At 41.1% G+C, this 14,229-nt stretch overlaps 1 protein-coding gene across 13 annotated transcripts in view; it reads left to right on the top strand.

The window, feature by feature from the left end:
* Positions 1 to 524: 524 nt before the first annotated feature.
* BNIP2 (BCL2 interacting protein 2) overlaps positions 525 to 14,229 on the top strand; it is a 31,467-nt gene continuing 17,762 nt past the window's right edge. For 3 of the 13 annotated variants that reach the window (XM_065559523.1, XM_065559521.1, XM_065559519.1), the window contains exons 1-2: positions 856 to 995; positions 13,801 to 13,934. In XM_065559523.1, the coding sequence (XP_065415595.1) occupies positions 13,885 to 13,934 (50 nt within the window). In that variant the 5' untranslated portion in view covers positions 856 to 995; positions 13,801 to 13,884. Of the gene's footprint in view, positions 680 to 802; positions 1,314 to 13,800; positions 13,935 to 14,229 lie in introns of those variants that run through there. The other 10 variants (XM_024101827.3, XM_024101825.3, XM_065559520.1 and 7 more) reach the window with 9 other exon arrangements.

The following is a 14,229-nucleotide window of genomic DNA, read 5'->3' as shown; positions in this document are numbered from 1 at the left end:
TTTATAATTTTATTATTAAATTGATGTGCAGTATAGGGAATAATTTCTTACTGGCATGATAAGCACTGAGACTTGTTACTGCTTTTCAGTCACAAAGTCCCCTGGGGCTTGGGTAGGTTCTGAGAGTAGAGAACAAAGGCCCAGATCCTCCAAGGTATTTAGGCACCTCATTCTCCCTGATTTCAATGGGAGATAAGTGCCTTCATCCATGTGAGGATTGGAGCCAGCCTGACTCCTAGCTACTTGCCCTTGGAACTGCTATGCCCCCTCACCATGCAGAGGTGCTGGAGCTAGGGGTGCTGCTGCACCCCCTGGCTGGAAGTGGTTTCCAGCATATACAGGGGTTACAGTTTGGTTCAAGGGCTCTCAGCACCCCCACTATACAAATGGTTCCAGCCCCCCTGGCACCAGGGTACCTCAGCCCCACACCCTCCCGTCCAGCGGCTGAGGCCCAGCACTGCAGGAGGAGTTTGGTGCCTAACTCCCAGTGCAGCCCAGGGGCGTTAGGCGACTCAACCCCTGTCAAACGGGACCTGGGTCGCGCCCAGCTCACACCGGAAAGCTGGGGCGGGGCACAGCAGCGTCTTGAGCGTGGCGGGCTCGCAGACCAGCCTTCCTCCTCCGGCAGCTGCCCGGCTAGAACACGCAGCGCCGCCCACCCATAGGCCCCATCCCGGAGGTAGGCGGCTGATTCCCCCCGCCCAGCACTCGGCGCCTCGCTTCATAGCAGTGTCTGTCCCGCTCTCCCAGCGGCCCACAGTAGTTCGTTCGGAACTCACTACGCATGCGCCCAATTTGCAACGCCCCGGGCCTTTCCCCCCCTCCCCCGCGGGGTCGTATGACCCGCCGCTCTCTGGCCTCTGCTTCTGGTTTCTCCCATTGCCTCTCCCATCCGGTTCCGGGTCAGGGCGGTGGTGGGGGTGGGAGGCGTTGGGGGCTCTCCGCTGCCCTGGCCGACTGGGAGCCGCCGCCTGGAAGGATTTATTCCCCGTTAGGTATGTCCCGGTGCCGGAGCAGGGGAAGCCAAGGGGCTGGGGGACCCCGCCTGGGCGGCCGGCTAGGGGTGCGGGCCGTGGAGCTGGGGAGGCCAGTTGCTGGCCCTCTGTGGAGGGAGGGGGCGAGGTGGGGGGTGACTGAGTCGTGGGGCGCTGGAGATCCCGTTGCTCATTGTTCGAGGGCGGCCGCGTTCTTTGGTCCCCCGAGCAGGGAGCGGGCCGGGCCGGGCGTGTGTTGCTCTGTCTCTGTCTGTGGCTATGGTTCAAGTGGGCTGCCCAGGCTCTTTGTTGGGCGCCTTCTCGGTAAGAGTTTTGAAGGTAGGCATTGGCCTTCGATGTGCTTTTACAATAACTTAATAAACGTTAAACTACTCTATGAAGGTGCACTAATAATGTATCTAACAAACTCTCAAAAGCAAAGCTGTTATCTGTACTAGAACATTAGTTAGGTTTCGCAGTGGTGTTTTGCTTTGCAGATTCAGAAGTCGTGCTATCCTGGTCAGTCTTACTCTGTTCTTGTGAGTAGGTTTGATTGAAACGTGCAAAAATCATACTCTGAAACGTGGAGTGTGTTCTTTAAATTGCTGTCAATTCAGCGGATAGCAGCAGGCAGAACAGAAGGATATCACAAAGTCTGGAGTCAGTGGTCAGTATTTTACTATCATATGGACAGACAACTCCCTATTCCCAAAATGTAGCTGTTGAGAGTAGGAACAGCTTCTAGTGGTTACCCTGCAGAGAGGAAACTTGTTAATCTTGAGCTTCCTTTTTTGTCGAAACTCACACACACACACACACACAAATATCCTGGGTTGATTACTAGTTTAAAATAAGTAAATATTGGCTGCTTCGATTTTTATAGTAACTTAGGTTCTGAATATTTAGGTGGATACACCACATTAAATTACAGGAAATAGCGAGCTGGGTTCAATGTCTTTGGCACCTTGAATACTAAATACATTTCTTTCAAACTTCAACTGAATGCTTACGTTCCTGCTCTCTATGCAGAGCAGCAATAGAAGTTGCTCAAAACCTGAAAATTATAAACTCCAATGGCCTTGTATTAATGTAGATTTTCCAAATTTTTTCAGAGACTAGACTCATGGACCACCTTCTCTTCACTCATGATTTAATGGATTACCCCTCCATTGAAGATCAGATAACTGTATCTCAGCTAGAACAATTGCATACATCAAATGAAATATGAGGAAGGAAATTAGTGTTAACTTCTAGTGTATTTATTCTAGTGTATTTTAATAGCTGGAAATGAGAAGGAGCCAGCACCATGTATCAATCAAGTCTTGGAGGATCATAGTTGGGGAACTGCTGGCTGAACTCTAAATCTTCCTTTAAATGATCATTGTTTGTGTTCAGTCAGGCTATAGATACAGGGTGACTGCATTATCACATGTATTTTATAACTGAAGCAGACACTTAAGATGTTTTTCAATTATGCACAAGTTTCTTCAGTGGAAACGGCCAGGGTAGGTGAGTACATATAACTTGCAACTCTCTACCTCCTATATGCATCCGAAGAAGTGGGCTATAGTCCACGAAAGCTTATGCTCTAATAAATTTGTTAGTCTCTAAGGTGCCACAAGTCCTCCTGTTCTTCTTTTTGCGGATACAGACTAACACGGCTGCTACTCTGAAACCTCTCTACCTCTGTTTTCCAAGTAAAAGTTCTTTGCACTAATGATCTGATAAACACTAATGATCATTATGTTGATCTAAAGTGATTACTACTAATCTTCTAACAGTATTTTCAGCATAAAATTTATAAACAACTCCATCTCTTTCAGCATATCTGTGCTTAATTTGGTGCCAAGTCTGTTAATTGCACAGCTGTGTTCCCGTTAGCCACCTTGAATGATTGGTTTATTAAGCAATAAGACATGCTAGGGGGTATGCTTCAAGATGATTATAACACCTTGGGCTATATTATGAGGCACAACGCCAAAGTGGCTTTAACCAACTTAAAGCAATAATTGCTATACAGTGCATTACCTAGAGTTCAGTATTGCTATTATGAAATGGAATTTAATGCAATTTCCTCATCAATGAAAGCTATTTTTAGAGTTGCAAGATGCTTATGAAGCAAGGCATTCTTATTACTTTCTGAGGGGCGGGAAGGACTTGAAACTTAACCATCTTTATCAAGTACTAACTACCTGTTTCATGTTTTTTTTTAACCTCATGTCACAAACTTACAAGCAATTCAAACAGGGTTTTGCTCAGGTGCAGTAAAACATATAATGGTATTTTAATCTCAGTAACTCTTTAGCCACTTGGTTGAATTTGGAAATGCTATTTTTCTAGTCACAGTTCATATGAAAGTGTTACCAAAGCTGAAAATGGTGTCATTGTCATTATGAAATGTTTCTATATCTATGTATTTTTTTAAAAAGGCAACTTGAACTGAAATTTCATGCTTAACCGGTAAGATAACAAAACTAACTTAATGTTCTCACTTAAATGCTGTGGAAAAATGTAAAGCAGTGTTTTCTAGATTGGAACAAAAAGTTAACAATTTCTCTAAACTGAGAATAGAACTTTTTATTTGATCATTGGTCCAGGGCCAGTACTTAGAAAAACTTACTACACCTGAAGCCACTACTGTTAATCCACCACACGTTCTGTCTTGGTGTGAAGTCACTTTAAAATCACTGCTAGTGTTAGAATGGAATGGATTTACCGTCTCTGAAAGATGGAATTCAATCTAACATGGTGCATAATCCTTCAGCATCAAGTTGTTGACAAGATAGTGAGTAAGTTCATTAGAGCTTGCTAGGACTAGAAATGAATGCTCTATATATGTGGAAAGATAAGAGTGTCTAGTTTCTGTTAAACAATATTTAGTTCTAGCCATCTTCTGAACCAATATGTATTTTAAAGCTACTACTACTTCCAAGTAATCCTATATTGATCCAGGACTGAATGTATAATGTCCTCTTCCTTGTACCACACTCTTAATTTTGTACAAATATCTGCTGTTTGCCTGTGAATCTTATCGCTTCTGATGATCTCTGGTTTTAACTATAGAACCAATTGTGCTATAGATTCCAAAGAGAGGAAGGACACAATCTCTGTACCAAAGCTTTTTTGTCTTTTAGTGCTTGGATAGGTGTCCGATCTCCAGTTCTATTGATTTGAGCTACTTAACCACAAATCAGGTGGTAGAAAGGCAAACTTTACTATGTTGGTTTTCTAGTGTATTTGCACCCTGATCTAAAAGACCTGCCTCAAACAATGAGATGGTAAGTGATAGGATGTGAAGACTCAATCTATAGCTGATTTGCTGATACTCCAAACAATGGAACAAACTGATAAATTTTTAGTGTCAGTGGTCAAGTGTTTTTGTCCATGGATTCTGGAAATGGACGTTCTAATAACACATTGTATATTTAATTTTGAAACATTAATGCTTCTAGCACCTCTATCAAAGAGTAAGAAATTGGATTTTAATGATACTTTCCTGTGCGGAAAATCTGGTTTTGACATCGAAATTTGTGTGCTTTGAGACACCTGGAATATGGAAATCACTGAAAAGCCAAACTTTGGCCCTTGTAAGGGAGCAGAACTGCATACCAGGCATGTGATGTGAATTTCATCTTTTGCAAGTTAGCTACAGTAATGAAGGTCCGACATCTATATAGCAAACTTAGAGATCAAGCTTCAATTAATTATACAGGTAAAGTGATGGAGAGATATTGAAAGAAAATTAAAAGCTCACTGTTCCAAGAAGCTCTCTTTTGCTGGGGGAGGAGTGGGTGAGAACCAGAGAAAAATTGTTGGTGTCCCTCTTCTCTCCCCCCCCCCCTCTTTCCCTTGAACTTCGACTGACTGAGAGTGAACTGCATTATCAGGGCATACTAAACATAGCTAAGTTTAATTTTAGTTCTTCTATTACTGAAATAAAAATATAGATTGAGGTGCTTTGTTAAGGAAGTATATTAGGAGATAAAATAACATAGTGGGTCCAACACTGTTAGAGCAGCAGGTTGGGGATCATGTACTGAGGATTTTTGTTTAGGAACTGCGTAAGCAGAAATTATAGTAGTGGTCTCACTGTTGTTCTGCTTTGTGAGCAATATGTGTCAAATTATTCTATAGCTAATTCGCAGGTCAGCAATATTCTGGCTTCCTTCAAACTGATGCTGCTTATTACTCCTATTATATTAGTTTCATGTTCTTGTAGCTTCTGGATGATAGTGCTTTCATGCACGAAGCTTCACTTAGACTGTTTTGTCTATCTTGACTATTTAATCTGGATGACTGTTTAAAGAGATACTGAAGTTTAGTTGACCCAAAATTTGATCTTTCCTTTAATCAGCATGTATTTTGCAGACAATCTCTTGTGCCGGGCTTGAAATTCTTCTCGTAAATGACTTACAATTGTGTTATACAGTCCTTAAAAATACCTGCTTCTTAAATATAGCTACATGTTCATCAGTGAATAGAATATTGCTGATAAGAATCCAGTTGCAATCATCTGCATCTCCTCCTGCCTAGTTAATAGATCTGGGAAGTTCTTTTATAGAATAACTTTTAAACTTTACTGCATCTTGAGCAAATACTCAAACCCTATTCATGTTACATACTTAAGTAATATCTTTTAAGTTTATCCACACATCTGATAAAATGTACATACACAGGGATTGCTTGGCCACTGAAATGCAGCAACCTCTGAGGTTAAGAACAGTTGTCAGTTGATACACAGCATACTCCAAACATGTAGTGAGAGGGAAACTTGCTCAGGGTATTGGGGATTTTAAATGTCAATGCAGTGTAGACAGTCTCTTAAGAGCACCGTCTGAAAGTGCCACATTATGAACTGCGTGGACATGAGATTCTCATTTCCTAATCTCCCGTGTTCCTTTTAATTTCTAATCTTTTATTTTCACATTTAAAGCAGTATCTCTCCAGTTTTCTTTCATTACCTTCTTGATTGTTCTTAGTAGCTTTTACTCCACACACAGTATTCCCTGCTGGTTGTTACTCTTACACAACTTTCCCTTTATATATACCTCAATATTTATTCCACTCTATATGCATCCGAAGAAGTGGGCTGTAGTCCACGAAAGCTTATGCTCTAATAAATCTGTTAGTCTCTAAGGTGCCACAAGTACTCCTGAACTTTCCCTTTGTATATGGTCTTCTGTTCTGCAGTCTATTTTGAGAAATATTTTGACTGAGTTAGGTTCTCCAAAAGGGAAATACTCTACAGAAAAGGCCATGTTCAAAATTTACCTGCCCTTATTGATAGGAATGTCTAGTTCCAATCATGTAACTTTCTTTCAAATGTTTGACATTTACTGTCTGTTAGAAACATTGATCACTTAATTAACAAGAAGACACTGATTTGTTAGTGTCCAGTTTCAACATGTAACAGAGACTAAACCTCATAAGGAAAATCATTTGACTCAAGCACCAGGAACTATTCTAAATGAAGTACATGACTTTTTAGAACTGTAGTCGGAAGTTTGTCATGACATGTACTCCAGAGGGTTCCCTCTCCATGTTTAAGAAACTAGTGTCTCAGATGTAACTGAACTGTGGTGGTAAAGTTGTAGCCAACACAGCTGAATTTCCAGATGAAAGTGGACTGCTGTCTTCTAAAGGTAACTATTGAGAGTTTGCTCATTGGCTAAAGGAATCATATAAATATTAATAATCCTTTGGTCTCACTCTGCAATTTTGTCTACTTGACATTGCTGTGCTACATAAAATCAGTAGCCCTTAAAAATAATTGTAGCAAATGTAGAAATTGGTTTTATGTCATGGGGATTGTTTGTGATTCATGCACTATCAATTATTGTTTGCCATTCAGGAATGGAGAAGACTGTACATTTTGTTAGAAATTAGATGGTTCTTGTTATCAGTGTAGGAGGGCCATCACTTCTTGCGTGCCTTTTAATGAGAATTAACAAAACAGTTTTCTGGCAGTTTGGCCCTTTATATTAGTCTGGCTGCTTTTGCTGCATGATCAGATTTAAAGTTTATTTGCCGTTGTGGTGGAATGTAACTCAAAGTGCAGTCCATCTCTGAAGTGACTTTGAAAATGGCACCTTCTTAATCAATACATTTGACTCTTGTACATCTCATGCTTTCTTAAGTGATAAGTTCTTACTGCTGCATACTCCTGTCAATCCTGTAAAATCAACATAGCTATGAGATTCTGAGCTAGATTCTGTTTGTGTGCATCACCAGGATTAAGTCCCAAATATTTGGGACTCCTTGTTACTGGTGATGTGTGAGCCTGAAAGAACAACACAGCTTGATTTGAATGTCCCAGAGTGCGTTGGCTTTTAAAAAATTTAATTATCTGAAAAAATGTTCTGATTTTGAGACAATTGTGGAATTCCAATAAACCTTTAAGGCACTCTTCAAAATAGAACTAGACCATAAGACTTTGCTTAATTTTGTCTGAGACAAAAGAGAATAACTTCATTACCATTTCCAGAATTACACCTCTACCTTGACATAACGCTGTCCTCGGGAGCCAAAAAATCTTACTGCGTTACAGGTGAAACCACGTTATATCGAACTTGGTTTGATCCACCAGAGTGCGCAGCCCTGCCCCCCCCGGAGCGCTGCTTTACCGCATTATATCCAAATTTGTGTTATATCGGGTCGTGTTATATCAGGGTAGAGGTGTACTGGGAGTTTTCTATTGTTTGATAGTTTGTGGCAATAATGGATTGGTGTAATGCAGTTTACTAAGGGCTATTAATATTTTACAATAATACTTGACATCTTTTTTTCACAACCTAACTGGTGCACAGTTTCCTCATAAGTATTAACCAATGATCAGCAGAACAGTTAGGAGACAGCTAGCAAGCAAAATTTATTTGATATAATAATCTTCACAGTTACTAGTCCTAATCATTCTCAGTTCAGATTCTCATTCTCAGGTGAATCAATGGGGGAGGGATAGCTCAGTGGTTTGAGCATTGGCCTGCTAAACCCAGGGTTGAGAGTTCAATCCTTGAGGGGGCCACTTGGGGATCTGAGGCAAAATCAGTACTTGGTCCTGCTAGTGAAGGCAGGGGGCTGGACTTGATGACCTTTCAAGGTCCCTTCCAGTTCTAGGAGATGGGATATCTCCATTAATTTAATTAAAAAAAAAAATAACTTCAGTGCTGTCTGCCATAAAAGTATTTGGCTGGACAATGTGGGTTGACAAACTTGTGACACTTAGCAAAGTGTCTCCCAAAAAGGTTCAGCCTGCTAGAGCATCTCTCAGGGGTTTTTAAGCAAACATATTGGTACTTGTTAAAAAATTAACTATGTAATAGCCAACGTCTGGGTCAGATCGAAGGAATAGATGCCATATTGATATGTGGCAAAGCAGTAGATGATTTGCAAGTGGCAACATTATAGGAGATTCTGATCTGACCCTTTCAGACTTTTAGTTCTTTGCAGAGCTTTTTTTAAAGCACCTCTTGTGCAGGTGCTTTACCTTTGTATTGATAGTATTTTATCTTTCTGGCCTAAATTGTAGAATGACTTTTGTTCAAATTGGGCACCTGATCTGGACTGATCCTACAAAAATGCTAGGAGCTTATGGAAACTTCAGTGAGCAGATATTAATTTAAAAATATACAGGTGATATTTTTCCACATTGAAGCAATGTTTGCATTCCTGTTGTGGCTTACAAAACAAGATCAGTTAACATGCAAAAGGAGACGTAGTTATAAAGATGCAGGAAAATATTCTGAATCAGACCTGTTAAAGGTTTCAGGGTAGCAACCGTGTTAGTCTGTATCCTCAAAAAGAACAGGAGTACTTGTGGCACCTTAGAGACTAACAAATTTATTAGAGCATAAGCTTTCGTGGGCTACAACCCACTTCTTCGGATGCATATAGAGTGAAACATATTGAGGAGATATATATACAGACATACAGAGAGCATGAACAGGTGGGAGTTGTCTTACCAACTCTGAGAGGCCAATTAAGTAAGAGGGAAAAAAAACTTTTGAAGTGATAATCAAGATAGCTCAGTACAGACAGTTTGATAAGAAGCAAGTGTGAGAATACTTACAAGGGGAGATAGATTCAATGTTTGTAATGGCTCAGCCATTCCCAGTCCTTATTTAATCCTGAATTGATTGTGTCTAGTTTGCATATCAATTCCAGCTCAGCAGTCTCTCGTTGGAGTCTGTTTTTGAAGTTTTTCTGTTGTAATATAGCCACCCGCAGGTCTGTCATAGAATGACCAGACAGATTAAAGTGTTCTCCCACTGGTTTTTGAGTATTATGATTCCTGATGCCAGATTTGTGTCCATTAATTCTTTTGCGGAGAGACTGTCCGGTTTGGCCAATGTACATGGCAGAGGGGCATTGCTGGCACATGATGGCATATATCATATTGGTAGATGTGCAGGTGAACGAGCCCCTGATGGTGTGGCTGATGTGATTAGGCCCTATGATGATGTCACTTGAATAGATATGTGGACAGACTTGGCATCGGGCTTTGTTACAAGGATAGGTTCCTGGGTCAGTGTTTTTGTTCAGTGATGTGTGGTTACTGGTAAGTATTTGCTTTAGGTTGGGGGGTTGTCTGTAAGCAAGGACAGGTCTGTCTCCCAAGATCTGTGAGAGTAAAGGATCATCTTTCAGGATAGGTTGTAGATCTCTGATGATGCGCTGGAGAGGTTTTAGTTGGGGGCTGAAGGTGACAGCTAGTGGTGTTCTGTTATTTTCTTTGTTGGCCCTGTCTTGTAGGAGGTGACTTCTGGGTACTCGTCTGGCTCTGTCAATCTGTTTTTTCACTTCAGCAGGTGGGTATTGTAGTTTTAAGAATGCTTGATAGAGATCTTGTAGGTGCTTGTCTCTATCTGAGGGATTAGAGCAAATGCGGTTATATCTTAGAGCTTGGCTGTAGACAATGGACTGTGTGGTGTGTCCTGGATGGAAGCTGGAGGCATGTAGGTAAGTGTAGCGGTCAGTAGGTTTCCGGTATAGGGTGGTATTTTTGTGACCATCGCTTATTAGCACAGTAGTGTCCAGGAAATGGACCGCTTGTGTGGATTGATCTAGGCTGAGGTTGATGGTGGGATGGAAATTATTGAAATCATGGTGGAATTCCTCAAGGGCTTCTTTTCCATGGGTCCAGATGATGTCATCAGTGTAGCGCAAGTAGAGTAGGGGCGTTAGGGGACGAGAGCTAAGGAAGCGTTGTTCTAAGTCAGCCATAAAAATGTTGGCATACTGTGGGGCCATGTGGGTACCCATAGCAGTGCCGCTGACTTGAAGGTATATATTGTCCCCAAATGTGAAATAGTTGTGGGTGAGGACAAAGACCTGTTAAATTATTCCTAACTCCCAGCTGTAGTCTGCAGTTCATCAACATAGTCATATAATATTTATAAAGTTTTATTATATTGTGTATTAGATATAAAGGTTAAAGGCTTCACCAATCAGTGTCATATATGTAAGTCACCTTTGTCTAAGTCACCTTTGTCAAAGTCACAGACATCAAAGGTGAGCACAAATCCTAGAAATAAAGATAATCATTTAGTTCCTTTCTCTCTCTCCAGCATTTGAGAGGAGCTGATAAACTTAATGTGCTTTAGTATTGATGTCTCCTTTTCTTGTTAACTATCAAGAATAAAATCTCTTGAAAGTTTACTTCCTAACAAATAAAAACTAGTAGTTTTTTTCAGGTAGGACTGAATCCTGTACTGTTTTGTTTCACTTAGGAACTCTGCCTTTATGAAATCAGAATGGCAAGAAATCCTTAGATCAGCTATACGAGAACCTCTTATTTTTCTTAACTAGCTTTGACATTAAATTATACAACAGTCGGCTTACTAACATCTGGGAAGAAGTAAACAACATTAAAAATGCCCTTGGTTTTCTAAATATGACTTATGATTTATTTAAATCAGTTGTAGAATCTAAAGAAACAGTAGCAAAATCATTAAGAGGATCTAATGGGGGTGCATAAAAAGCTTAGAAATATTACCAAGAGGACTGAAATTGGTACATGAATTCACTGGGCCAGAACTTTTAGTTCAGTTTGATCTATATTATCTGGAAGGTCCAAAACACATTGTATGGCTTTGCAAAATTACCAGGATTCTCAAGTTTTCAATGTAACATTTTTCCTCAATTCTCATTTTAGCAATTATCCCTAAAACTGTCAGTTCATCACTAAACTCTGAGGTGTCAGCTTAATATTTGCATTAGTAATTTTTGATGAAATAGCATGTAAACTTGAATCATGTGAAGTAAATGCTGTTTTCAGAGATGGAATTGTGGTAAAGATTCTAGAGAAGTCTTAAAACCATCAGTAGTTACAGATTTTCAGTTGATTGTACCACCTCCAACAGAGATGAAACGAAAGGCACTGCAAAGACTAAAAAAAAAATCATATCTTCTGTTCTTTGTTTCCCACAGTTGAATAAGTAGTTTTAAAATCTTCTGTATAATGCTTCCCTCTTTTACACCATTGCTGCTTTTTAGGGGGGCATCATAGGGGAAAAGGTGGTGAAAGTTCATCTTGTAAAGTAAGATGGTGAGATAAAACTGCAATGATGGCAGGAAGGGGAGAGGAAGGAACAAGAAAAGACATATTAAAACTTTCAGTGGGCTATGCTGAGCTAATTCCAAGAAATCAGCAGCATTATAGGACATTACTTATTCAATATCAGTTTTCATTTTGCTGAATTAAACCAATAGAATTTCAAAAAGGGGGTGGGGGAAGAGCAAAGGGACTGACATAAAATTAAGAAAGTCGTGCCTCCAGATTTCCCATGTGGTGCTAGTGTCAGGCATCTTCCCCAGGAGCATTTGATGTGACCAATTGCAAGTAGTCCATTCTTTCATATCCCTTTTAATTCCTTCATTCTGCAGTTCTGTAGGCTAAACTCTGCTCTCCCATCTGTGAGGCAGGTCCATGTAGAGATGGCAACGTGTGATTTGAGAGCTAGATTGTGGCTGTGAGAGCAGAATTTTACTATTATTGAAGACTAGGATAAGATCTTATCTGCTGGATTTTGGAAGTTATTTAGAACACCAGAAACTGACACACAGCCCAACAGTGCTTCAGAAGGCTAATTTCTTGCTATATTTTACAACTTGAAACTAAAACGGACAGACCAAAAAAAAATACTTAAGTATGTTCTTCAGATATACTGTGCACTTTTCAGGAATGGGAGATACCCTCATGGGCAGGAACATTGAAGAGAACTGGTTTTATCTGTCAAAAACATAATTGTCCCCTGATCAAATGTTGTACCCCTTTTCATATCATTCTTCTCTGGCTTTCCTTCATTTAACAAATCAAGCTTGATGCTCTCATCCTTTCTTTAGTTCTCTGCATAATGTTGCCCCAGTTTGTGTATCTGCTGATGTTTCTTTTCCCATTGTTCCCCTTACACTCTTGCTATTCATGCCATTCTCATTGTTTCCTTCATTTCTTATAATGTTGCCCATAATGTTAGGCACTGTATGCTAGGATATCTGTTTTCTGTTAACTAATTCCTGAAAACTGAAGGCCCACAAACACTAACCCATGACATCTCATCTCAATTAAAAAATAAAATAAAAATTACCGTATATACTTGTTCATAAGCAGAATTTTTTTAGTAAAAAAGGGAAGCACCAGAGACAGGGGTCGGCTTATGAACGGGTATAGAAAGGGAGAGGTGGGACACAGCCCCTCCCCCCAACAGAAGGAGCAAGGGGAGGCAGCACAGCCAGCAGAGACAGAAGGGAAGAGGCGGGGTCAGAGTCTCTCCACTTCTGGCCACACTGCTCTCCGCCCCAGCCTCCAAAGCAGCTGCAGCTCCGGGGTTGGCAGGCTGCAGCCATGCCGCTCAGTCCGTCCTCCCCCGCCCCCGCAGAGCAGGCTGCGACCACGCCACCCGGCCCAGTCTGCTGGAACGTGCTGCGGTCTGGCCCACCGGAGCAGGCTGCAGCTGCGCTGCCCAGCCTGCCGGAGCAGGTCCAGCCAGATCAGAGACATCCTCGCCTGACCCTCCCCAGATAAAGTGGGAAGGGATGGAATGGGGAGAGTGTGGGGGTCCTGGGCTAGGGGTGGGGTCATGTGGGGGATGGTCACAGTGGTTACTCCCCTGACTCCCAGCTTCTCCTGCCAAAAAAATTTCCCCACCAGTTGCTGTCCCGGCCTGTCAGGGTAAGCAGCTGGTGTGCCAGGACACTTTGTTTACTTAGGTTTACCTCAGTGCCTGCAGACGCTCGAGGTAAACAAACCATCTCGGACCACCAGCGGCTTATCCTGATGGCCTGGGAGCCAAAGTTTGCTGACCCCTGAATTAGAAGGTTGGCTTATGAATGGGTTATAAAAATTTTCCATTTTTACTTATCTATCTTGGGAGGGTTGGTTTATAAACGAACCGGCTTATGATCAAGTATATATGGTAAGTAATCTCCATTTGATGTATTTAGGTACTTAGATAGGAATGGAATAGTATATCTCCCAAGATGTCAGATCCTCACAACATCCCTGTGAGATAGACAAGTATATTTCTATTTTAAAAATGGGACACTGAGGCAGAGTAGGTTCTTGCTCAACATCATACAGGAAGTTTGTGGCAAAACTAAATGCAGAACTCGTGAACTGTAGTCCAGTGTTTTAAGCATAAGGCTGTTCTCTCTCCTAGTGCCTTTCTGTCTGATCATTTACTATCTTACTCTTCTAGGATAGACTGTTCTTTATTTGTCATTTGAGTGTCTAGTGCATTGTCAGTACTTAAATGCTGTTTTCGGAGGGGGTGGGTGGGAATTGAGAGAACATGGCAGTGTTATTAAACATTTTAAAATGTCTTGTCCACAGCTCTTCTCATCTAACACCCTATATCCAAGACAAGAGGTTCTGGCTCACCAGGAGTCCATATTAGCTATTGAGGCAAGGCTGAGGATGGAAGGTGTTGAATTTAAGGAAGAGTGGCAAGATGAAGATTTTCCAAGGTGAGAGATGGTTTCTTTTTATTTATAAAACTTTTCCAATAATCTGTTAAACTAAAATCGCTCCTCTTCAGAAACAAAGGCTATCAACTGCAGTCTACCAGCTAGGCATTCATCCTGTCTCTACAGCATATTTGTGGTTGTATGCTCCTTGGGCAGTATGGGTCACTTGCCCTTATGCCTAATGTTAATATGATCTCTTACTAGCAACATGTTCTTTTAAAACTAATTCTACTAATATAGTATGGCTTAAAGGGTCTCAGAACTTAATGGATGAACTTGCCTTTTAATGAGTAGG

The sequence above is a fragment of the Chrysemys picta genome, chromosome 10 (genome assembly GCF_011386835.1).
Source record: "Chrysemys picta bellii isolate R12L10 chromosome 10, ASM1138683v2, whole genome shotgun sequence".
Lineage (NCBI taxonomy): Eukaryota > Metazoa > Chordata > Testudines > Emydidae > Chrysemys > Chrysemys picta.
The sequence above is the reverse complement of the archived record's forward strand: the minus strand, read 5'-3'. Positions and strand labels throughout refer to the sequence as shown.